Here is a 25984-nt window from a genome sequence, read left to right as displayed (position 1 = left end):
TTTACGAATGTGACATTTGAATTTTGTTCAGGATGCAGTAGACGAGATGAGAACTAGAGTTTATGATTCGAGATCCCTCGAACAGGTACCAAACTCAATTACTTCACAAAGGAATTGAGTTTTTGAATTTTGTTCAGGATGCAGTAGACGAGATGAGAACTAGAGTTGATGATTCGAGATCCCTCGAACAGGTACCAAACTCAATTACTTCACAAAGGAATTGAGTTTTTGAATTTTGTTCAGGATGCAGTAGACGAGATGAGAACTAGAGTTGATGATTCGAGATCCCTCGAACAGGTACCAAACTCAATTACTTCACAAAGGAATTGAGTTTTTGAATTTTGTTCAGGATGCAGTAGACGAGATGAGAACTAGAGTTGATGATTCGAGATCCCTCGAACAGGTACCAAACTCAATTACTTCACAAAGGAATTGAGTTTTTGAATTTTGTTCAGGATGCAGTAGACGAGATGAGAACTAGAGTTGATGATTCGAGATCCCTCGAACAGGTACCAAACTCAATTACTTCACAAAGGAATTGAGTTTTTGCCACAAACTCTGATTTTCTAATCCCTTGATCTTTGCTACCAATGTCGGAGAACTTATTTATTTCAAACTATGAAATCTGCTATATTAAATAATCTACAATTGAAATATCAGAGGTTTTCAATATCAGGTTGCAAAGATATATGGTTTAGAAAAAGGATGTATAGATTTAATAATATTCAGAGAAATGGAAACATAATAATTGAAGGGACTGTTCTCTGACTTGAAATTCATACTGAAGTATTTATAATAGGACTCTCGCCAGGAATATCTCTAAAATGTAATTTAATTGATTCATTAAATGCGATCTTGTTGATTAGTATATTTTTTGGATCGCATTTGACCCAAATATTGAATTAAAGAACATTGTCTCTGTAAATGTCACCCTTAGGATAAAATAGTAGATAATAGTAATACTTGATCAATATTCTTACTGCAACTAAGTTTGACTTCAGAAATGGATCAAAAATCGATAAATACATGAATTTTTTAGATTTTTATTCTGTATAAAATGAAAAAATTTACAAAGAACCGGTAAACATAAACTTTATGTACCAAATGGTCCATTATCAACTTTTAGAAGATGAATGTTCACTGATCTAGGGAACTCTTGTCTCCAGATGGAGTTGTCATTGTGAAATAATGTGTTTTATTACAAAAAATCAAAAGTAATGGATAGATTAAACTGAATTTGCAGATTTTTAAATACATTTTGGTGGATTTTGTCGCAGTAATATTTGAGAATACAGTAATATAATAATTTAGCAGGGTGAGGAAGATTCCACGCTGAAAACTCCTGTTAGACCAAATAAGAACGAATTGGCGGAATTCAAAGAAAAACTAGGTAAATATTTTTCGATTAAATTTTTCTTTTTGGTTGTAAATTTTTAAAACTATTTATTTATTTTATTTTTAGACTACGAGAATAAAACATCTAGATTTCAGGTAGATATTCAATTTTTTAAAATCTACATACAGAATGTCAATAATCAAAGAGAAAATAGGAAATATTCACGACCATTTTTCTAGGGGTTTATATTTTCTCAAAAAATCTATTTCCCCCCCTTTTCAAAATTGTTTTTTTCCCCTGAAGTTAAATATGCTTTTTATGGGTTTTAGTTTTGGAATTGCAGAAATAAGTGATTTTTAGGTGGGAAAATGAATATTTAGGTAAAAAGTATCTAAAAGAATAAAAAGGTGCCTTTTCACACCAAATATTTAATTTTTTCCCAAATCATCAAAAATAATTCCCCCCCCCCTCCCGGTGAAAAATATACACCCCTGCGTTTTTTTGTACCAAGTAGAAGGGTTACCGTTGCAAATAGATAATGCACGAATCCTAAAAGATCGCTAAAATTATTGTGAACAATGTCTTTAAATTTAGAACGAGTTTATTTTGGATATGCAGAAGCACCGACATACTTTGAGAGTGCGAGAGGTATATAAAAATAAACAATGTATATCAAATTTTTGTGTGTTTTAAGATAAAAATAATAAAAAATATCCTAAAACAAAGAAATGTATTTGCATTCAACGGTTCGAGAACATGGATGAATTAATATGGAAATGAAACAGACGTATATAGTTTCAAGGACTTGCGAATTCACAGTTNGAGAAGGCGACCCACACCTGTTTTACCTTCGACCCACTAATTACGTCATAAAATGGTATTTGCGGCATGCTGCATTCGTTTATGATCAGCATACAAAAGTACAGACTGTTTGCCGGAAGGGAAAACGGGGGTAGCATACCGCAAACAACATTTTTGACGACCTTTGTGGGTCGGAGGTAAAACGGATGTGGGTCGCCTCCCCCACCTAGTTGGTAACAGCAGCATTTTAATATTTTTATTAATTCATCATTGTTAGAGCCACATCTTTTGATACCATTATCAACATTTTCTGATAAAACTAAAACAAATCGACCTTTCTAATCTTAAGTCTTAAAAGACCAGTAGTTGGGACTTTTTTGTTTGGGTAGCGTCGGACTTACCAAACCAAATAGTGCCAAATACCGGTTTATTATCTATTATAGTCTTAAGTTTTTAATGAACTATAATTTTGTAATTCGTTAAAACTAATTAAATGAGTTTTTATTTTTTAATTTTTTATTTTATGAATGTTGCTTCTAATTTGCTACAGCATAGTTTTCTGCTGGTGCAAAAATGATCATACATTTGCGATAAAATTTGCTCATCCTTGCTAAAATATTTGTCTAGGATATAGAGGAGGTGGTGAACAATGAGGAAAACTTGGCGGAGTTCAGTTTTCAACAACTTTTTATAAAAATGGCTAAAAAGCAGGTGAATATAATAAAAACCAACCTTTTCCTGGAATATTTAAAACTTGTACTTTTTAGTCTGGCAGAATTCATGGTTTGGTCCATGCCACAGGTTTAAGATATGAAATAAATCAATAAGAAAATTAAGGGTTGATACAATTGTCTTCAGTTCTTTTCGGAAAAGTTTACAAGTTTAGTCAAAGGGACTGTTCACTTATTTAGGTAATTTGAGGGTAAACTAAATAGCATACTAGCTCTGCATTGGTATTAGTCCTTGCATTTTCACTATTTGATGCTTTTTGTCATAGTCATGGATTAAAAAAAAATTTACAATATTAAATTAATTTGTAGTTTGTAATTGTTAATTGTAGATATCTTAAATTTTTTTAATTATTTTAAAATTGTCTATTTTCAAAATTAAACTTATTTCAAACATTTGACTGTGAATTGTTGAAGAAGTTGAAATCTAGGAACCGTTTGTCTGAGTAAACGTGTTAATTTGTTATAAATCATGTTTGAACACGAAAAACGTTAATTTCTTGCTAATTCAAAAATCAAAAGTTTTATATTTTATCTTGGCTGACACATGATGTCATTGAATATGAAAATTTTAGATTTTATTGTGCTTTTGTTACTGAAAAAACGTTTAAATAGTGTCTATGCAAAGGTATCATACCTTTCCGCTGGAATTCTACATGATAAATCGGCTTTTTCTCCGGTCATAGATATCTTTGAAAAGTAAGACTAATACCAATGAATAGCTAATAGGACAACTAGTTTACCAAGAAATTACCCAAATAAGTGAACGGTCCCTTTAAATTATAAGAATGATTTATAGAAATATAGTCACTCTCAAATCTAAACACTACTTTATCTTCGTTCAGTATACTGCAATTTACTGCAGAACGCACCGAACGCTTAGTATAGGGTGTAGCATGGGGGTAAACATTCTATTGAAAAAAAACATTTTTATAAAAGTATTATTCGCTGAATTTGGAGAATTAGTGATTTCTAGGGGGGGGGGGGATTTGATTTCAAGGGGAAAAGGTATAAAAAGTGTAAAACTTACCTGTTTATGTCAAGTTTTTAATATTTTTATTGAAACAATAGTTTTCTAGTATTTGTTAACTTTTAGGGAACGATTTTTGTGGAGGGAACTGAGGAGCGAATCAATGACTCCGATATTGATAAAGCTGTGAAGACTTACACCAAGGTGATTAATATATAATTATATTAAGAGATATTTGATAAAGTTTTGATATTTTCTTTTGCAACCAAGTCAGTTTGATATTCAGATATTTGGTAAAAAATCTAAACTAGATGATTTGGTCGCAAAGTCGTACAAACAACTCCTCTAAATTTTGACCAAATGTTCTTTGATTCTTCTATATGCTAGGCTTCGTGTCCATTATTTAAATTGTGAACATTTTCTCTTTGTATACATTGTAAAAAAAACGAAAATTCGTGGTTTTTAAAAATTTAATATAAATCGAATTTTGTTTTAGGCTTCATGACTTGACAGAAGGTTTATTGATGGTCAGAATTTCAAAAATTTGCCTTAGAAAAATTCCGATCTTTCAAAATCCACGAACAAGATGGATAAAACTATTTTTTGTTATGGTTTGATAATTTAGGAAGAGAAAATGCCGCATATAGTCTTTAGAGCAAGAATTAAAATTAAAATTGTAGTTGGGGCTTAACGCCTGTGAAATCTTGTACAAATAGATTTATAGATTGGAGGAGATTTAGTTAAAGGTTTGATGAAAGAGTACTGGTTTTTGAATGGGGTGGAGGGGGGGGGGGTGCGACAAGGGATGTACTATTATTTATTTATTTGAAGAAAATTGCCGGGGTTGTTCCTGATACTGTATACTGATTTTAATTAATGAAAGTGTTATTGAAGGAAAACCCCGAAAAATTGGTAGAATTGACTTTTTACTGCCGTCAAAAAGTCCAAATAATTTAGTCTTAGTATAAAAAGCGTCGAAAATTTGTATACATAAAAATAAATAATCAAAGGAATCAAAGGGAAAAATCTTGAAAAAGATCCAAATTCGGATCAAACTTTATCCCAAGAATTTGTTAGAAACTATAGGTTAACCAAAAACTTAAAAATCGTTTTCTTTCAAACCAACTGAAAATGGAATGCTGCAGATATTTCGTTTTTTAACTGTCGATTATATGGAGCTCTTTAAAACTGTTCCCGCATATTTCATGGCTGTTAATTTATTTGTACAATTACAGAGATTTAGGTATAATAGTATAAGAAGACCCATTGAAATTTGTCAAGACGACATTTTATAAATTCTTTCAAATTCTCCAAAGTTCTGGGTTAAACTGTATTTTATTTTTAGGCATTTCCTGTCCAAGCTCGACTAGACGAGGTGTGTAGGAAAGAGGATGTCTACAGCAAGTGGCGTCAGATCCTTTAAAGGGACTGTACACGTAATTTTAAGTGACCCTCAATTTGTCTGATTCATAATGACACCCTTCACACCTTCATGTGAGCTGAGCTGAAAACTTTAGAATGAGATATCCTTAATCCTGGTCGCCTAATCTCAGTTTCCAATGTACACACTTTTGATTTTATTCTTAATCCTCATGTTTGGATATCCCTACTGTATGAAAGTTACGTTTGATAACAATTACAGATACAATGCTATTTTGATTGAACTAATATCTGATTGAATTAAAGTAAGCTGTTCTCAATCCGGCTTTTAGAGCATTTAAGCAAATATAAAATTAATCATGTTCATATGAACTTATTAAGAAAAATATTTTATCACATTTTAGGACCATCATCATTTTAAACGTTAGTCTTAATTAATTAATTAATTAATCCAAAACTTTCGTTTATTTAATCGATGTTTAGTTCAATTGATATGACACAAATAACACCAGAGAAAACCGGTTTTTCAAAAGTTAAAGAATACATCTTAGCATGATTATACAATGATTGGTTGAATTTTATACTTCTTTCTTGGATATCGTATTCGTATTAAAGTAATCTCGGGTTTAGTAAAACCAGGAGTTTAAGCATTAATCTTGATATCCATCATTCTAAAGTTTTCAGCTCTGGTATTATAAATATATCGTCGTTTTGTTAAATTAAATTTTATCTATTCTTTTTTAAAAATAAACACTTTAAAAGGAGGGCATCTTGAAATTTCGTTGAAATTACATTTGAACAGTTCATTAAAGCAATCAGGGAATGTTTTTTTTTTCTAAAAACCGTAATTAGCAAAATTTAAAAGAATTATAGAATTTCTTGTCAATTGCACAAATTATATTTTAACAACAAAACAATCAAAGTAAGTTTGGATTTTCTTCGTTCCTTGGGGCCAAATAAAAATATTTTACTACTGCTGATGTTAGCGAACAAAATACGTATTTCAGTGAGAACAAAATGTGATATTTAAAAATGCTATATTTAACCAGTGATTATTAAGCCTTTTTATGTTTTAATTATGGGTCAGGTAAATGTAAGTATGCAAATAAAAAACTCAAAATTATTGATTTCCTAAAAATTCGAAGTTAAAAATTAGTTTCTGAAATTTTTTTACAAAGTATGCAATTATATAAAATAATAAATAAAATTAAATCTGTGATAATTTCAACTTTTGATTATGATTATGATTATGATTATTAATGTAGGGCTCTGTACTGCTACTATTAGTTTGTAATATAGTAACTATAGTAAGTTTCTTCACTCCCTACTGGTTAGAATCCTACCCTTCCTCCAGACTACCAAGACCAAAATTTACTCACTTAGGTAAATAAACTAAAGCCTAGAAAATTCAAGAAATACTTTTATATTTTTTACTTTGGATACTTTTCTTTCATATCCCAAATATGAAATATTATTTCTTTGGAAATTCGTTCTTCATCCTTTTTAAAAATTATTCTTTCTATGAAATTATTCTAGGTAAAGAAATAGTTTTTGCATTTGTATTTTTTTTGGGGGGATATTTTCCTTTATATCCTAAATATAAAATACTATTTCTTTAAAAATCCTTTCTACAAATCATCCTTTTAAAAAAATATTCTTTTTTTGAAATTATTTTAGGTAAAAAAAAAAAAATTTCAAAAATACCATAAATAGTTACTTTTAAATATATACCCTACATGTTCTAACAAAAAAATCTGTTCAACAAATATTCTTTTAAAAAAATATTTATTCTTTAAAATATTCAAATATGAAATATTCTTTTTATGAAATTTCCTTTCTATTAAAAATCCTTTCTATTAAGTATATTTTCTTTTTAAACTTCATTTCTATAAAATATCTATTCTTTGAAATTTCCTTTCAGATTCTTTCTATGAAATATCCTCCTTGTAAAATTATCTTTCTATGAAATATTCTTTTTAAAAAATTTCCTTTCAGTAGAATATTTTCTGTGAAATATCCTCTTTATAAAATATTCTTTTCAAGAAAAATCCTTTCAATGAAATATTTTTTTCTGTGAAATATCCATTCAATATAACCTTTCTATGAGTATCCTTACTATGTGTAATGTGTATCCTTTCTATGTGTAATGTGTATCCTTTTTATGAAATATCCTTTCAATGAAATATCCTCTATATAGTGTTCTTTCTCTTAAATATTCTGTCTATGAAATATCAGTTCTAGGAAATATTTTTTCTATTAAATAAATGTCTACTAAATATCCTTTCTATGAAATATCCTTTCAATGAAATATCCTCTATATAGTGTTCTTTCTCTTAAATATTCTGTCTATGAAATATCAGTTCTAGGAAATATCTTTTCTATGAAATAAATGTCTACTAAATATCCTTTTTATGAATTAGCTGTTTTATGATATTCTTTTTTTGAAATATCTTTCTTCTAATTATACTTTCTATGAATTATCCTTTCTATGAAACATTTTTTCTATTAAATATCTTTTCTATAAAATATCTTATCTGTGAAATATCCTTTCTGTGAAATATCCTTTCTGTGAAATATTCTTTCTACGAAATATTTTTTTTTTCTTAAAGGTCCTGTTCACTAAATATTTTTCTATGAAATATCCTTTCTTTGAAACATCTTATCTGTAAAATATGCTTTCTGTGAAATATTTTTTCAACTAAATATCCTATCTATAAAATATTCTTATTATGAAATTTCATATCCATGAAATAACACTTTCTGAAAAATATCTTTTCAATGAAACATCCTTTTTGTAAAATTTCCTTTCTAGCCCTAGAAGTCAGATTTGATTTGATTTAATTTCTTCGAATTGTCCTTTCTATAAAGTATCTTTTCTAAGAAATAGTCTTTTTTTGACATTCTTTCAAAGAAATATACTTTCTATTATAAGTACTTTCTATAAATAACTTTTCGTTGAAATATCCTTCTATGAAATAGTCTATCGTTGATATATTCTTTTTATGAAATATACTTTCTACTGAATATCAATTGTATGAATAATTCTATTATTGAATCATCCTTTTTGTGAAAAATCCTTTCTTTAAAATATAATATCTATCCTATCTTTCTGTGAAATTCTTTTCTATGAAATATCTTTAATTTGAAATATCCTATCTTTAAAACATCCGTTCTATGAAATATCCTTTCTTAAAAATGCTTTCTATGAAATATCCTTTCTATTAAATATCCTTTTTTTGAAATATCCTTTCTATGATATATACTTTTTGAAAAATGTACTTTTTGTGAAATATCTTTTCTATGAAATATCCTTCTTATGCATTATTCTTTCTATGAAATATCCTTTCCGTGAAATATTTTTTCTATGAAATATCTTTTCTACGAAATATATTTTCTATGAAACATCCTATTTTTGAAACATCTTTTCTATGAAATATCCTTCTTGTAAAATATTCTTTCTATGAAATATCCTATTGCATATTCTTTCTGTGAAATATTTATTCTGTGAAATATTCTTTCTGTGAAATATCCCTTTTTCACAAAATCCTTTCAATGAAATATCCTTTTGATGAAATATTTATCTGTAAAATATCTTATCTCTTTCTTTAGTATGTCCTAGTGTCCTATCCATAAAATAAATGTCCTATTTAACCCTAGGTCTGTGGCACGCTTGCTTTGATGGTTTCCATGACAAAGGTCACCAGTACGAGGTGAAGTTCTACGGGTGCAAACATGTTCTTCTCGAGGAGTACGATATCATCAGAGAGGAATTAACAAAACGTAAGTACAGGGGTATAAGATATATTTTCAAGAAATATTTTTTACAGGGAGTGGGGGGGGGGCGCGTTGATAAAATTATATTAATATATTCACTAGTTGTAAATTTTATGTATCTTGATTCAACTGTTTTTATAATTTTTTTTTGAACAAGAGGAAAAAGATTAAGCTTTTAAGAACAATTACGTCAGATTCTATCAAAAAAATTAATATCAATACTTTTTCTTCTTTATTTTGATAAGTACATTTTAAGGGTTTCATAAATAGTTAAAGTAATTGAAATTATGTAAATTTATCACAGAGCTTGTTGTAAAGAAATAATTTTCTATTTCTTTGGACGGTTTACTTCTCCCATAAATTGATAACTAATGATATAAAAATTTATAAAAAATACTGTTACCCAGGTTTTCTGCATTACATATTTGTTAATAGTTACTTGTGAATTTGTATCTATACAAAAAAATGCATGTTATTTCTGCCATTTTAAACAGTGGTACTGTAAAAATTCATTAAAATGTGTGAGGCGTGGTTAGATGGTTGTGGTCTGGATGTCTGAAGTCCATTTCTTAATGAACTTGAACATCATAGTATTCAGCTGATCAGGGGTGTCCAGCATTACACAGTGTCCAGCGTTTGGTATTAGCTCCAGATACGACTAAAACAAAAAATCAATTAAAATTTCAAGTTTCAGAAAATGAATTTACCTTAAGGTTGAATTTTTTGTTTTAAATCTCCCTGTTAAATCACAATTTAAAAAAATGTTTGTTCTGGCAGAAACATTAAAACACATCCTACCTTAGGTATAGTTCTCTCCATCTCACACTCCTCCACCAAGGATACCAGGGTGTCCCTCATCCCGTAAACCAGGAGGGTTGGTACTCCTATCCGTCGATGAAACCCTGCATCTCCTTCAGGCCAAATCTGACCAAGCATAACATACTTGAACACATAAGATGGAACATCAAATGCCTCTTTAAACTTGATAGATTTGCCACGAGGGTTGTATTTATGTTGCTGGCTCCTAAACTTGCATTCTAGGGCAAGTCTGAGAAAGTTCATTATCCACTTTGGGTACCTTGAGAGGTTTGGTGGTGGAGCAAGTGGGGTTGGTCCTCCACTTGCTATGAGGATCAGTGAAATCACCTTTTCAGGTCTTGTTCTTGCTAGAGCAGCACCAAAAGAGCAACCATAGGAATGACCAATGACAACACAGGACCTGTTGTCCGGTACATATGTATCAAAGATGGAGATTATATCCTTAAAAAGCTTTGTAAAGGTGTAAGCTCTAAGTTTGTCAGGACAGCTTGAAAATCCATGGCCCAGCATGTCTGGAGCTATGACTTGATAACCTCTAGAAACAAAATATTGCATTTGTGAATTCCAAATATCTGCTGAACCGCCAACACCATGCAGGAAGAATAGGATTGGCAGAAGATTATTATGTTCAGAAAATCTTAAAGGCTCAGGAGTTGGGAAAGTTATTGAACTTGAGGTTTCATGCTTTGTTCCATTTTGGTTAGATATTCGGACATGTTGATGAACTGCATCAACTTGAACTCCTGTGTCAGGCCCATCTTCCTCATCTGATGTGAAACCTTGGTTTGCAACTCCACCAAGGTTACTTCCTGTCACCACAATATTGGAGAATGTATCCCTATCTGAGTTTGATTCTACAGGATCTGGAACTGCACACACTACCCTGTCAGGAACTTCTGGACTTGGCTCTCTGCTTCCCTCATCTGAACCCTCATTTGGAGATTTTGACCGTCTTGTGCCTGGGGAACCTGATTTCCTAGTTCCAGGGGAGAGAGATCTTCTTAGTGATGGAGAACTTGATCTTCGAGAAACAGGAGAAATCGATTTTCTGGAGACTGGTGAAAGAGATTTTCTTGATTTTGGAGATTCTGAAGTTTTATTTAGGCTTGATGATCTTTTGATTTTGACTGTTGATTCAGCTGTGATGTCTAGGATTGTACCGGCACTGCTTTTCATCACTGCTGACATAACTGTGTCTTTCTTCTTTTGATTTTCAGGAGTTTCATTTTCATTGCTCAAAGACGTTGAAACCTGAGATTCATCTTCATAATCATCTGTATCCTCAACACATTCTGTTTTGAAATTCTTCCTTGGCATCCGACCTGGAGATATTACATCTTCTTCTAAAGATTTAGAACTAATGCTGGGTTGTGTTCTAGGCTCAAACTTGTTGATGATACGGTTTTGTTGTTGCAGTGGTGGGGGCTGAATAACTGGAAGTCTTGTTGGGGCAGCATTCTCAAACCAATAATCTTCATCGTCAGAGAGAGTCTCTTCAAGAGTTTTAGTATCAGCTTGGGACTCAGTACGCCAGTTGTCTAGATAATCTTGGCGTGGATATCTGTTAATAATTCGAATTTTTCTACTCGGTGTAAATTCAAAAAACTCAGAGTTTGTTTCATTATTTCTGGTCGGTAATATCTTGTTTGTTTGTTTACAACATGGTAAACAGCAGAAAACACTGTCATTTGAATGCAGCACAGCAAGGAACTGTTCCCTTGTAATTGTAGTATTTGTCCCTCCTGTTTCCTCCATTCTCTTTATCCGTCCTTCATACCATCTTCTGCTAGAACTCGGTCTAGAAACCGTTTATAGGAAGGTAGGGAATGAGTCTGTATTAACAGGTAGGTTGGGAGTGGTTTACCTGTCAGGTATTCACTATTCTAGGAGAGGGGGGGGGGCTTTATGTATATTCCAATTTTTATAAAAAGAATTGTATGATTGCAAATAAGAAAAAAGAAAGAAAATTAATTAATAGAAAATATTAACTTTTAGAAAAAATTTTCCTTTCACCACCGGTTGAGCTTCAAAACTGGTTTCAGCCATAACCTTTTTCATTTTCATAGTACACAAAAAATAAATCTTTGGAATAAACAACTTCCTTGATTGCAAATAAGAAAAAAGAAAGAAAATTAATTAATAGAATATATTAACTTTTAGAAAAAATTTTCCTTTCACCACCGGTTGAGCTTCAAAACTGGTTTCAGCCATATTGAATTTTATTTTGTTTTGCAAATCAACATCGACCATTTTTGTGAAATCGGAACATGAAAATTTAAACTTATTTTTGAATAAAAGTTGGACTTCACGTGATAAAAATGGGGTTTGATGAACCACTGCCGGCCGACGCCGATGTGCACAGAGAACGAACCCTGACTGGAAAAATTGCCCTGGTCGTTTTAGTTGTGATGATCGTTTTTGTAACAACCAGTTTTGTAACAACTAACTGGCTGGAGGGGGATCCTAAGTTCTATGGCACTAAGTTTGAAAAGCTTGGTTTGTGGGTTCACTGCTTTAGATCTCTCCCTGATTATAATGATCTGAAGCATGAACGGTTCTATGCTGGTTGTCGATGGATCTTCAATCCGTTTACGGAAGGATATGCAGAGATTAGAACATATATTGTGCCACGTAAGTCTATTTGCGAAGAGTTAAATATTTTAGTCTTATTCCGGAAAATCCATTTATGATTTATGAATTGAAAAAGAGGTGGTTGGTTTCTGGACATGGGTATTTGTTCCACTAATTAATTTCCTAGACTGTATTTATATTAGTCGGCAGGTTTAGTACAGAAATTTTTTTAAGGGGCAAAGAAACTAAGCATTTTTTGAATTAACACACTATTGTTGAAAAGTAAGATTTTTATTTAAAAAATAGCTGTATAATTCGACAAAAATTTAACGAAACAAATTTCTCTTAAAATCACTTATATTTCATTCAATAATAAGAATAACTTTTTTATAAACTGTCCTTCCTACATCTTAGCCCGTAAATCAATAAATCATGTATATCTTACAACCCAGAAAGTACATAGGCAGGATTTCGTTGTACAGTGGATTTTGTAATTAAACATTAATCAAAAAATAATTTTAAAAGCAGTATTATTAAATTTTCTTCTAATTTTCAGCGTTCTTTGTTGCGACCCAATTCTTCTACACGATCAGCTTTGTCGGTATGTTGGTGAGCGCTGGGATGATCTTGATGTACCTCCTCTGTATTGATGACTACTACAGGGTCAAGGTTCTTCGTTGGATCGGTTTCGATCTTATCGTTTCAGGTAAAATATACAAACAAATAGGCCCAAAATATATCATGATCAGATTTTGATCAAATACAGCGTGTCCCACAAAGCATGACAGGAGCAAGACTACTTGAAATTCGACTTTGAACTTCGGATTCTTTTGTGACATCCTGTCGTCAACCTACTGTAACATGTGTGATTTTTGAAAAAATAACCGCAATATTCTCCTAGTACTGGTATTTCCAAAATGTGGTCTGCCTTTTCTGTGTTGTCAATAATACCAGAGATATTTAGAATTTTATTCAGATATCAATTTTATTAAATAAGAAAAAAATGGTCTAAATCTTAACGAAGTTATTCATATCTCTGTTAATATTGAAAGCACAAAAAAGGCAGACCACATTTTGGAAATGCCAAGGCGAGGGTTTATAGTGATTATGAACTCTAGAATTTTACAGCTAAAATTAGGTTTACGAATAAATACCGCGAATTATTCTAAAGATCAAAGACGACCTTCAATTAGTCTTGCTACTGTCATGTTTCATGAGACACCCTGTACTAGATCAAATTCAAGGCAAATTGTTATATGTTTCTAATTTTCCATTTATATATTGGCTTTTCTGATCTACAACAGGAACCCTTTTTCTGACTAAGAATTCATGGGATATCCATCATCTTCCCTTTAAAAATTGATTATTTAAAAGTTGATTTTCTAAAAATTGAGTTGCTGCATCTAAAACAATGTTCGAATTAAACAGTTTTCAAACTGGAAAAACAACCATATCTTCCAAATTATAAAGTTTGTTTGGCTAACGTTGCAAACCATGCTCATCTTTAAATACATGGTTACTTGAATAACATCGACAGTTCCTTTAATGACGCACATTCTGAAAACTCTGATAAATGTTTTTATTGATAATTTTATTTAAAACTATTTGAGACAGAGAAGTTAGGGTAAAATCGAACATGATAAAAGAGATAAAAGTAATGAAATTATAATTATAAACAAATTATTTTAAAAAATGTATTAATTTATAAACAAAAAATATTTGGATAAATATTGCAATTCAGGATTCATATTTAAACCCTCATAAAGTTTCTTACAATTTTTCAAACATGTATTCTGTACATTGGACAATAAAGTTCTAGGGAGAACAATTTGAAACTTTTAAATCATGTTAAATTTATATTTTAGCCCAGAGAAAAATAAAAAATTGGCAATTGAAGGTAAAAAAAAAAATGTTAATCCATGTATCAAATTTATAAATTTATTATTTAAAAAAGACATTTAATTTATAATAAAAACACCGGATAGAGGGAAGGGATAATATGATAGACCTTTTTTATTTTTAGCAATCTGTGGAACAATTGCCCTCATCATATTCGGAGCACTAGGCGACGGCAGGGATTTCATGCCGGATTGGGAGCAGAACTATCTGTCCTGGTCCTTCGGTCTCGCCTTCGTTGGGGTCTTCCTCATGTACGTCGTGTCCATCCTCTTCATTGTGGAGGCCAGGATTATCCAAAGGAAGGAGACCGCCAGGGAGTCTCAGTTTCCAATGGAGAAGCGGGTTTAGATCTGAAAAATGTGAGGTTTTAAATTCAAGTTTTTCCGAATTTTCTTAACATTGTTAAACCTGAGGTCGGAATTTTTGTGATGTGGATTTTCGTTAATCTTAAACGCTTGATCTCGAAATCCAATTTGGGCGCTTAAGGATTAATACTTGATCCATCATTTTAAGTTTTTTCCGCAGGGTTTCACCACCATGGGATATCGAGGAGAAAATTTTATTAATCCTTAGGTCTGCATAAGATGGAGATCACTGCTTGAACCTAAGATTTACAACTCAAAAATAATAATTTTTTTATACACAAGACAGACGCAAATCAACTTAATTTAACTTTGGAATTTTGAAAACAAAACGGTTTTAGAAGGTTTTTTTTTGTGACAGACATAAACTTAAGTTTATTTTCATGCTGTACATGCTGTAAACCAACATCGTAATGCATTTACTTTATCATTCCATAAAAAAACAAGCGTTTTTTTTTACAAATCTATAAACATTCCGTCCAATTCGTTTTTTGTTAATCTAGTTTATCAATCGTAAATAAGGAAAAATCTCAAATACTCCAAACATTTTTACATTTTTGTATTTTTTTTCTTCAGATCTCATAGTTTGTATTATAAAAAGCATAAACTTAACACTCACATTTTAATTTTTCAATTCAGTCCCTGTATCATTGCAACCTTATGGTGTAATCTTTTTATATATCAAAGTACATATTTGATATTGTTGAATTAGCAAAATGAGATATCAAAGATCTACACTATCATCGGGGTCAAATATACAGTGATCTGAAAATTAGAGTTTGAGAGAAGTAGTAGGTTTCTAAATCAGATCAAGTACTTGTAGATGAAAACATTTTTTATTATTTTTTTTTTTCGATAGATCTGATGAAATATTTAGTATGTATGTAAATATATGTATGTTCCGTTGTGTATCAAGCTACGGCTATAAACCTGAATTAACACATATCATTGTTAACACAGTATCTGTAATCTTACTTTCTATTCTGCGCTTTTTGGTCCTTTTTTCTTTCAGGATCTGTTAAAATATTCACCGTTTTTTTCTATATAAGACAAAAAGTTCAAATTTTTATACCCAATGAAAAATTAAACTTTTTTTAACTCCGTTAATTGACTTAGATTGAAATGTTTATCAAACCAAATTTTTTCCACTTTTTCATCTTTTAAAAATACATTATGCATGAATGAATTAAAAATCGAAATTGCTGTTCGTTTAAAAAAAAAACACTTTTTGCACGAACTTTAAAAATGAAAACTCCTTAATACAAACTTGGTATATACTTGGAGTTTAAACCTATCGCGCACATTTTGTAACATTGTAAATATTTAAATATTTTTATGTAATTTCTATGTAACAAGCAGTTGACATCGTGAGAACGAAACCAGTTTAATTATGTATATAAACAAATATGATAAAAGTAAACATTCCGTCCGTTTTGTACAGCTCAAATCCTGGCTGTACAACACTAAAAAATAACAATATTTTTTTGTTCGATCTGTAAATGTAGTAATCATTTTTTAATCTGCATTATATCGAAATACATGCATAAACTAAGATTTGTTATGTTTAAATTCAATAATATTCTAGCTGTTGAGATATATTTTTAATATAAAATTTCTAGATTTTAGATTCTTCTAATGTCCTGAAAATAAAAAAGGTTATATTAAAAACTATTCCCCTGGCAAATAAAGATGGACTTTTTTCAAGACCTATGATTTTTAGAACCTTAATCATATAGAACTGTCAATAGTCTTATCTTTGGACTTGATCTTTTAGTAAGTACTGCGACGTTTACGACATATAATAAACTTATATTCTTTAAACTTTGATAAACCTTGAGGTAAAATGAAAGGCCAAGTCGTTGTAAAACTCTAAAGTCAACCCAGTCTTGGAAAATTGATTCAGCTTTTAAGAGCAGTCTGGATCTCAGTGTATAAAGTTTAAAATAATCAAAGGCATCTAAATCCGATGATAAAAAATCACATTTTGAATTAATAATTTTTAAAACTTTATAAAACTGAACTATATTGAAAAAGTCAGTCACAGGCTTATTAACCGCGAAATGACCAAAATTGATAATTTTTTGTTACCAATGATATTATTTTTAAGACTGGGTCGATATTTATGTGTCGCAATGTCTTGCCTTTATTTTTACCGCCTCATTAACTAACTTATGCTTTATTGTAGCACTAGACATCTACATTTTAGAACTTAAGGGAATATTCGCGAAAAATGAAAGGGGGTAAAGACTTACGGCGAAAAATAATCGCTTTTGATCGTTACTAATCTTACTTCTATTTGTTTCGTCTATAAGGAGAAAACTGTTAAAAACAACTTATAGTGAAGTACGCAACATCCATACAAATTCAGAAAGTTGCAATATACGACTCGGATCGTAAAAACCAATTTAATTTCAAGCAAATCATTCAGATATTACAACCTATAGTTATCGATTATTTTCGACCCATTCGTATATAGTTTATTTTTCATAATATTTTTTATTCGTTTTGTATACAATGCACTTAAAACGCCGAATTAGTTGGCCGCCAGATGTCTCTGCTCTTGATGCTTTGAACGATTACACGTGGCAGAGACACCTAGCAAAAAAAGTCGTTTAATTGCAATGGATATAAAACAAATAACAGATATTATAAAATATTTACTATATACGTTATAATAACGGGGAATAAGGGTCTACAGACTTGTTTAAAATAAGATTTTCATGATTGAGACCATTTTTAAATCTACATACAATTTCCAATTTAATGAGTCCAATTTTAGGCCTGTAGATCTAAAATTAACAATTTTAAAGGCTCCTAAAGTTTCCAACTGGAGCGAGGTAAAAACTAAAATATAATCTCCGTTTGAATTTTATATTCAATGTAAAGTTACAGTTTATTACAGTACAATTGTTATTCTTAGATCTACAAGCAAAAAGTTGGGCTCATTGACTCGGAAATTGTATACGTAGATTTCAAAAATGGTCTCAATCTTGATAACCCGATTACAAACAAGTACGTCGCATAGACCCTTTTGTACAAACGGAAATTTTCTTTATGTTTACCAAATTTTCTCACTCCAAATGGAAACTTTAGGAACCTTTAAAATTCTCATTTTAAGATCTATGCAAGCCTAAAATTGTGCTCATTGAATCGGAAATTGTACGGAGATTTTAAAAATAGTCTCAATCTTGAAAATCCGATTACAAAAGGGTTTTTATCTTTTAGTTTGGCCTCCATTCTGAACTTTGCTTGATGTAAGTTTTCTGAGACACCAGCTATAACATCGTATTTGTGAACTAACGCACGAAATTTTTTGTTAACGATGGTGTTGTTCAGAAAAAAAACGAACGAAGGACGAAAGATTTGGAACGTTCTGAGAAATGAAAAAAACTTAGATTAAAAAAAAACGATTTAAAACCGTTCGAACGAACTATCTTTTTTTACAAAACGAACGACTTTTTCCTACAAACTTTTGAAAAAACAAATCGTTTTTTTGAACGAATGATCTTACGGAGCAATCGTTCACTGAGAAAACGAACGATGAACGAATGAAATAAAAAAAATCAAACGCGCCCATCACTATCTGTAAAAAGTAATGCCAATGTGTGTTGACACCCCATGTACTATTAACCTTAACCTGTGTAGACACTCACAAATTTCTTCCTTTACTAGGATTGATGATAATTCACATTTCATCTTTACGGGTTCAAGTTTTTCTAAATCCAGGAATTCGTGACACTTCTCGCCGCTCTTGGGGGACTTACAGGGAATGTAATTTCAAGTTGTAAAGGCCCGATTCACAACGGTACACTTGAAACCTTTATCTGATCAATATTAATATCAATATATAATTGTACTGTCGTTTTTCTAGGTTTGATTGCGTTGGATATTGATATTTCATACATGAAGAACTGCGCAAGTCACACTTAAGTTATTCATATTAATAACATTTATATCAAATGTATGATTGCACAGACAAAGCTTTTAGGGTATTGATACGAATCGGGAATTGCCATTGATTGCATATGGAGGGTCACATGAAACTACGCTTACAGTCCCTTTAAAAATAACAAGTTTACGTCGTCTTAATCTATAACATCAATGTTGAACAATTTATTTGAAAATTTTTATTTATTTATACAGAGCGTCCCATTTCATATTAGGTTATCTCCAAGCTTTAACGTCAAAATAAAACCACGAAAAACTCGAAAAAACAAGTATTTTCCACAAGACAATTTTTATATTAGCCTTATTCAATTTTTCAAAATGATTAATTCTTCTTAAATTTTCTGATTAGTTCTGAAAATCAAAATTTAGACCGATTGACGATATAATATGATATGAGACACCCTGTATAATATATGTATATACATTGAGAACTAAAAACTGGGGAATAGGAAGACGACATTGCAACATTTAAAGTGTATTTAATGTTGTTACAAAGCAAATAGTTTTAAAAGTAACTTAACAATAAATAATAAAGTTAAACGGTCTGAGTCCGAATTTAATGAATTTGAGACGCGTCTTAATCCGCCAAAAACTGATTTCAATTGAGAGCCGTCTAAAATCTTGAAACATTAATTTAATTTAAGCCGCGGCTCAGATTCTTTAAATTCGGCTTCTGATCACACCACACAATTAATTACTGTCCCTCCTGTATATTGGACTATATTTAAAACAATAACATGAGTCCAAAAGTCGTCTTTCTATTTCATTTCTTGTTTTCACTGTATATAACTTAAAAAGATTTCAAAAAATCCCCAAAAAGAATTAATTACCGAATTCATGACAAGCCAAGGTTCAAATTTGTCAATTTTAGAGATTAAAACGAAGATATCTGCAAAATATTTTTAGTAGAGAAATGTTATTTTAAAGACTGCATTACACTGTTCGTACAATTACGTGTTGGTTTGAAACATTCATTAATGAACAATGCTGTGAACTCTTAAACCCCATTTCCTTCCCCCTCCTCATCTCAGGATATAATATCATCTATAATTATCCCAAAAATATCCATCCAAGCTAAATAGTCCTTTCTCTCTAACCTTTCTCGCTCAAGGACTCTAAATAGAAGGATATGATTGATGGAGGATTCTGTAAAAAAGGACATATGCGGGATTTTCATGTCCAATAATTATTTAAAAAGAGTATGATTGCAAAATCATCATATTCATTGTCATGCCCAAGGATTCTTTTAAAAGGGATATCAAAATCTTTCTGTCCAAGGATTCTATAAAAAAGGGAAATGAATACGAAACTTTTATGTCTAAAGATTCTATAAAAAGGGATATAATTTTGTGGAATCTTTAAGTCACTATAATCTACCTTTCTTATCATTATTTAAATATCCTTGTGATTTGTGACAGTGTGCCGCGGGAGTTTCCAGAAAAAACTGGTGAATTTACAATAACCACACAAATAACAAAATGGTGATTAATTCAGATGCAAAAACGACCAAGCATTAAACTTTCAAGAATTGAAAGCACAAGACTATTCATTTTTGGAGTACGTCATTGACAAATGTTTCTAAAGAAATTATCAGGGCACGCTTTTAGTTTTACATACAGTAGTCGGCGACTATATCGATACAATGAAGACGAATTTTTATTAATAATTTTTTGTTCCCTAGTTTGCAAGTACGTAAACCTTTTACTCCTATATGCCGAGTCCATTAGCGACTGATCAAATCAAGGTTCAGTCATGTCTTTGGTGTCTATTCTGAACCAATAGAAATTGAATAGAGGTAACATCAATCTTTCTATCTATTTCATCATCCAATTAAAGATAAATCCTTATATCGGCGCTACACACTAAATGGAAATATTTACTTCAACTGAAACTATAATAAAAAGAGAAGCTGTTAATTCACATCTTCTCTTTGTTAAAAGTTTAGAGGTTTCTTCTGTTGGAAAGCTTTGTAGAAATCAAAATCAAAATAGAAATTCGTTATCCTTGTATTGATAAATACGACGTCAACTGTATCTCATGCAAATTTAATCAGACAAAGCTTTTTAAGGGTGCAGTTGTGAATCGGACATGCCACTCCATTAAAATTACGTTCACACTTTTACTTACAGTCCCTTTAAATGAAATGGAATTGATATTTAATTGTTAAACAATAACGCATGACGAATGTAGAATTCTGCATGATTTTCTTATCCGCTTTGATCTTCCCAAGATGGTTTTGATGTTTGCATACTGTTCCATATTTATATTCTTTATACAACAAATCACTGTCTAATCGCTCCTATACTTCCTCGGTTTAAAAACAATATCATCTGATAAAACAAACACGAATCCACCATAAACAGTACAGATTCCAAACCAAACCAGGTTCTGCCTCCTTGCAATCAATCAATCACTGTGCACGGATTCGACTTTTTATTCTCTGTTAGAATATCAATGCTGTAAAGGTTATGATTCAATTGTCATGTTTTTAGACAGATGTTACAAGAATAGAAAGGAAGGTTGGAAGGATATTGAGATTTAGAGAAGTGGAAAGGAAGAATATAGAGATTTAGAGAAGTGGAAAGGAAGGATGGGAGGATAAAGTGAAGTGAAAAGGAAGGAAGGAGGATTTAGAGAAGTGGAAAAGAAGGATGGGAGGATATAGAGAAGTGGAAAGGAAGGATGGGAGGATATAGAGAAGTAGAAAGAAAGGATATAGAGATTTAGAGAAGTGGAAAGGAAGGATGGGAGAATATAGAGAAGTGGAAAAGCAGGATATAGAGATTTAGAAAAGTGGAAAGGAAGGATGGGAGGATTTAGAGAAGTAGAAAGAAAGGATATAGAGATTTAGAAAAGTGGAAAGTAAGGATGGGAGGATATAGAGAAGTGGAAGGGAAGAATACAGAGATTTAAAGAAGTGGAAAGGAAGGATGGGAGGATATAGAGAAATGGAAAGAAAGGATATAGAGATTTATAGAAGTGGAAAGGAAGGATGGGAGGATATAGAGAAGTGGAAAGGAAGAATACAGAGATTTAAAGAAGTGGAAAGGAAGGATGGGAGGATATAGAGAAGTGGAAAGAAAGGATGGGAGGATTTAGAGAAGTAGTAAGGAAGGTTGGGAGGATATTGAGAAGTGGAAAGGAAGGATCGGAGGATTTAGAGAAGTAGAAAGGAAGGTTTGGAGGATATAGAGAAGTGGAAAGGAAGGATCGGAGGATTTAGAGAAGTGGAAAGGAAGGATGGGTGGACATAGAGAACTGGAAAGGATGGTTTGGAGGATATAGAGAAGTGAAAATGGAGATGAGAGGAAATTGGGAAGTGGAAAGGAAGGTTGGGAGGATGTAGAGAAATAGAAAGGAATGATGGGAGGATATAGAGAAATGGAAAGGAAGGATGGGAGGATATAGAGAAGTGTAATGGAAGGATGGAAGGATATAGAGAAGTGGAAAGGAAGGGTGGGAGGATACAGAGAGATGGAAAGGAAAGATGGAAAGATAGAGAAGTAGAAAAAGGAAGGATGGAAGGATATAGAGAAGTGGACAGGGAGGTTGGGAGGATATAGAGAAGAAGAAAGGAAGGATGGGAGGATATAAGGAACTGGAAAGGAAGGATGGGAGAATACAGAGAAGTAGAAAGGAAGGATGTGTCTGTGTGCAGTGTGTGTGTTTGTGTGTGCTTAGTGTAAGTGTGCACAGTAAATGATCGATGAAGATGTCCTCACCTCCAAACCAAACCTTTCAGGGGTCCCACCAAACCAAACCTTTTAGGGGTCCCACCAAACAAAACTTTCAGTGGTCCCGCCAAACCAAACCCATCAAGGGTTACACCAAATGGAACCTTTAATATAGTCCCACCAAACTGAACCTTTTATTGAGTTCAAACTGAACCTTTTATTGAGTTCAAACTGAATCTTTTATTGAGTTCAAACTGAACCTTTTATTGAGTCCCTCCAAACTAAATCCTTTATCTAGTCCTACCAAACTGAACCTTTTATTGAGTCCCTCAAAGCTAAACCTTTTTTCGAGTCCCACCAAACTGAACCTTTTATTGAGTTCAAACTAAACCTTTTATTGAGTCCCACCAAACTGCACCTTTTATTGAGTCCCACCAAATTGAACCTTTTATTGAGTCCCACCAAACTGCACCTTTTATTGAGTCTCACCAAACTGAACCTTTTATTGAGTCCCACCAAACTGAACCTTTTATTGAGTCCCACCAAACTGAACCTTTTACAGACTCCCACAAAACTGAAACTTTTATTGAGTTTCACCAAACTGAACCTTTTATTGAGTCCCACCAAATTGAACCTTTTATTGAGTCCCACCAAACTAAACCTTTTATTGAGTCCCACCAAACTGAACCTTTTAGTTTTGTAACACTTTTGTACTTTTTTCGCTATTAGGGATCTCAATAAACCTAAACTTTTAAGGGTCCACGAAATAAGGCTTTTTAGTTCAGTTTGACTCAAAATTCCAATTTCATTAAATCATTTAAAAGTTTCTCGTCCCTGTTCTACAACTTATGTGAACGAATCAATATTAAACTTGAATAAATTGAGGAGGGGGGAGGGTTCAAAAAGGGATAGAGGGGGGGGGGGAGTTTGACCTCTTTAAACCCCTGATCGTGTCGGCCCCCTTATCTTTTTATATTCAAACAAGTGACATGAAGTCAGGCAGTGCCGTAGGCAGAGATGGGAGCGGTTTGATTACAGGCCTGGCAATCAACCACTTTTTCAGGCAGAGATTCAGGCCGATTCAAGTACGCTGTAATGACTTGATTGAATAATATAAGAATAGCTTGGAATATATTGCAGGATTGGGGGAAGGGTGATGTATTGGTTAAAACAGTTAAAAGGGAAGAGTAAAGAGGGAGGAATTAGGGAAAGAAAGGGAAAAGAGAGGGGAGAAGGGTGGAATAAAGGGGGAAGGATAAAGATTGAGGAAGGAGGGAAGAAGGGGAAAAGAGAGGGGAGAAGGGTGGAATAAAGGGGGAAGGATAAAGAGGGAGGAAGGAGGGAAAGAAGGGGAAAAGAGAGGGGAGAAAGGTGGAAGAAAGGGGGAAGAAAAGAAAAAAGGGGAATTAGGGATGTAGGGGTTTCTCAAATTTTCATATTTATAATTAAAGCAGGGAAAATTGTCTATCGGCTGATTTTATATTAATTTGGCCTTTACATACATTAAATGATTATTATATTAGTATAAGGATTTTTACTCATATATATGTTACGAGGCTATCTAATTATATTTAAACTAATTGTTTAAATTAAACTGAGGAACTACTAGAAAGAGTTTTTTTTCAGCAAAATTTAGTCTTTCAGCATTTTCTCTTTGATGAAACAAATTATTCTTTTTTGCGGATTTACAATTTTTTTCGTGGATTTTCAAAATTTTACAAAAATCAGAAAGATTTTGAGACAATTTTTTGTTATTCTGAGCATCCATAAACCTTCCGTGGGGTTATGTTGGGTCCTACAAAAGATTTGGGTCTAATCGGTAGGGTCATTTGGAAGTTTATCGGTTACAAACAAACAAACAGAAAAGCAATGTATAAATATACTAAGCTTTTAGGGCGCCCATCTTCTTTTTAAATTGTGAACATTTTCTCTTTGTATACGCTTAAAACAAAAACAAAAGAAAAATTCGCGGATTTCATTAAAAAAAATTTCGTGGATTTTCAAAATGTTCAAATATAGAAATAGTCAAATTTTTGAAAATTCGATTATCCATAAATCTTCTCTGGGGTCATTTGAGGTCCCACAAAATTTTGTGGCCCGATCGGTTCAGCCGTTTTGACTTTTATCGGATACAAACGGAGACACCCAAACAAACACCCAGACAAGAAAGTATATATATATAGAAATATCAATCGATACTAATATCATTTTTATCAAAAGTTTCTAATACAAAAACTGATTAGCAAAAAAGAGTTTACTTTTTTTAACTCTTCCCGGACACTTCCATTTTCTTTTCACGAACACTTCTTTTCATTCTTCAATAACACTTCCTTTCATTCTGTATGAACACTTCCATTCATTCTTCATAAACACTTCCTTTCATTCTTCATAAACACTTCCTTTCATTCTTCGTGAACACTTTTTCATTCTTTATGAACACTTACTTTTATTCTTTATGAACACTTCCTTTCATTCTTCATAAACACTTCCTTTTATTCTTCGTGAACACTTTTTCATTCTTTATGAACACTTACTTTCACTCTTCAAGGACACTTTCTTTCACTCTCCATTAAAACTTTCTTTCCATCTCCATGAACACTTCCTTTCATTCTACATGAACACTTACTTTCACTCTTCATGAATACTTCCTTTCACTTTTCATGAACACTTCTTTTCATGAACACTTCCTTTCACTCTCCATGAACACTTTCTTTCCCTTTCCATGAACACAATTTTTTTGTTTACAAGAAACAATCAAAATGTAAAGATCCATTGAACATTTTTTAAAAGATTTATATTTCAAATATATTATAGTTTGGAGCAAAAAAAATTAAGATAACATTTTTGACTAGGGAAAAGATACAATACATGTACATTAAGAACAATGCAAAAAGAACATTAATGGCTGGGTTACAAATACTTTGAATGGTTTTCTACAAGGTATAATTCATCAATAACATCTTGGGTTTAAAAAATCTTTTCATCACCGTTCATTTTTACAGTGCGCAGTGTACACATCTAGAAATACAAGTTCACACATATTGTAAAATACATTTGATCAAATAAATATATCATAGGTTTAAAAGGTTATATAATGATACTAATAATAATAATAATGATAATAATAATAATAAGAAGAAAACTTGACTTAGACAAATAATCAATTCATAAAAAATTGCAATAAAGGGATCTTTAGAAACTCATGGAATGGTACCCCAAAAAATCAGTTAAAGAACCCCTTATACCTTTATTATAGGAAACCCTGAATTTCAGAAAACTCTGCATTACATGGGAATCCTGTATTACAGGAAACCCTGTGTTACGGGAAACCTTGTATTATAGGAAACCCTTATTACAGGAAACCCTGTATTGCAGGAAATCCTTATCACAGGAAACCCTGTATTTCAAGAAATCTTGTATTACAGGAAACCCTGTATTACGGTAAACCTTGTATTACAGGAAACCCGTTGTATCACGGGAAATCCTTTATTACGGGAAACTCTGTATATTAGGAAAGCCTGTTCTACATGACATCCTGTATTAAAGGAAACCCTGTATTACAGGAACCCCTGTATTACAGGAACCCCTGTATTACAGGGATCTTATTTTAATTCAATTAATTCTAGGGATACATTCATTTGTGGAAAATTGTTCTCAATCCCAACCTAAAGAGCTAAGGATTGGGAATCCCAACCTATAGGGCTGAGGATTGGGAATCCCAA

General features: G+C 31.9%; 3 protein-coding genes across 8 annotated transcripts in view; 2 read left to right on the top strand and 1 right to left on the bottom strand.

The window, feature by feature from the left end:
• Positions 1 to 5411, top strand: part of LOC111718002 (uncharacterized) — a 6292-nt gene extending 881 nt beyond the window's left edge. The window contains exons 2-9 of one of the 6 annotated variants that reach the window (XM_023493469.1): positions 32 to 85; positions 138 to 509; positions 1315 to 1390; positions 1463 to 1491; positions 1931 to 1984; positions 2765 to 2848; positions 3962 to 4039; positions 5181 to 5411. In XM_023493469.1, the coding sequence (XP_023349237.1) occupies positions 381 to 509; positions 1315 to 1390; positions 1463 to 1491; positions 1931 to 1984; positions 2765 to 2848; positions 3962 to 4039; positions 5181 to 5258 (528 nt within the window). In that variant the 5' untranslated portion in view covers positions 32 to 85; positions 138 to 380 and the 3' untranslated portion in view covers positions 5259 to 5411. Of the gene's footprint in view, positions 1 to 31; positions 86 to 137; positions 510 to 1311; positions 1391 to 1462; positions 1492 to 1930; positions 1985 to 2764; positions 2849 to 3961; positions 4040 to 5180 lie in introns of all 6 variants that reach the window. The other 5 variants (XM_023493467.1, XM_023493471.1, XM_023493470.1 and 2 more) reach the window with 5 other exon arrangements.
• Positions 5412 to 9208: 3797 nt separating this feature from the next.
• LOC111717990 (uncharacterized) lies at positions 9209 to 11641 on the bottom strand. Its single transcript, XM_023493458.1, has 2 exons — positions 9788 to 11641; positions 9209 to 9647 (listed from the first exon to the last, which is right to left on the bottom strand). The coding sequence occupies exons 1-2, from the start codon at positions 11561 to 11563 to the stop codon at positions 9522 to 9524; spliced, it is 1902 nt and encodes a 633-aa protein (XP_023349226.1). The 5' UTR covers positions 11564 to 11641; the 3' UTR covers positions 9209 to 9521.
• Positions 11642 to 12020: 379 nt separating this feature from the next.
• Positions 12021 to 16194, top strand: LOC111717991 (uncharacterized). The gene is made up of 3 exons (XM_023493459.1): positions 12021 to 12439; positions 12936 to 13085; positions 14403 to 16194. The coding sequence occupies exons 1-3, from the start codon at positions 12127 to 12129 to the stop codon at positions 14624 to 14626; spliced, it is 687 nt and encodes a 228-aa protein (XP_023349227.1). The 5' UTR covers positions 12021 to 12126; the 3' UTR covers positions 14627 to 16194.
• Positions 16195 to 25984: the final 9790 nt, after the last annotated feature.

Source organism: Eurytemora carolleeae, unplaced genomic scaffold (genome assembly GCF_000591075.1).
Source record: "Eurytemora carolleeae unplaced genomic scaffold, Eaff_2.0 scaffold1053, whole genome shotgun sequence".
Taxonomy (NCBI): Eukaryota; Metazoa; Arthropoda; class Copepoda; order Calanoida; family Temoridae; genus Eurytemora; species Eurytemora carolleeae.
Note: the sequence above shows the minus strand (reverse complement) of the source record. Positions and strands in the feature narration are given on the sequence as shown.

Bases quoted from the DNA above. Each gene is read 5' to 3' on its own strand.
- LOC111717991 (XM_023493459.1), top strand. From the start codon at position 12,127: ATGGGGTTTGATGAACCACTGCCGGCCGACGCCGATGTGCACAGAGAA. The intron at 12,440-12,935 runs GTAAGTCTATTT...TCTAATTTTCAG, and splicing joins TAGAACATATATTGTGCCAC to CGTTCTTTGTTGCGACCCAA. The intron at 13,086-14,402 runs GTAAAATATACA...TTTTATTTTTAG, and splicing joins TTTCGATCTTATCGTTTCAG to CAATCTGTGGAACAATTGCC.
- LOC111717990 (XM_023493458.1), bottom strand. From the start codon at position 11,563: ATGGAGGAAACAGGAGGGACAAATACTACAATTACAAGGGAACAGTTC. The intron at 9,648-9,787 runs GTAGGATGTGTT...TTTTTGTTTTAG, and splicing joins TGGAGAGAACTATACCTAAG to TCGTATCTGGAGCTAATACC.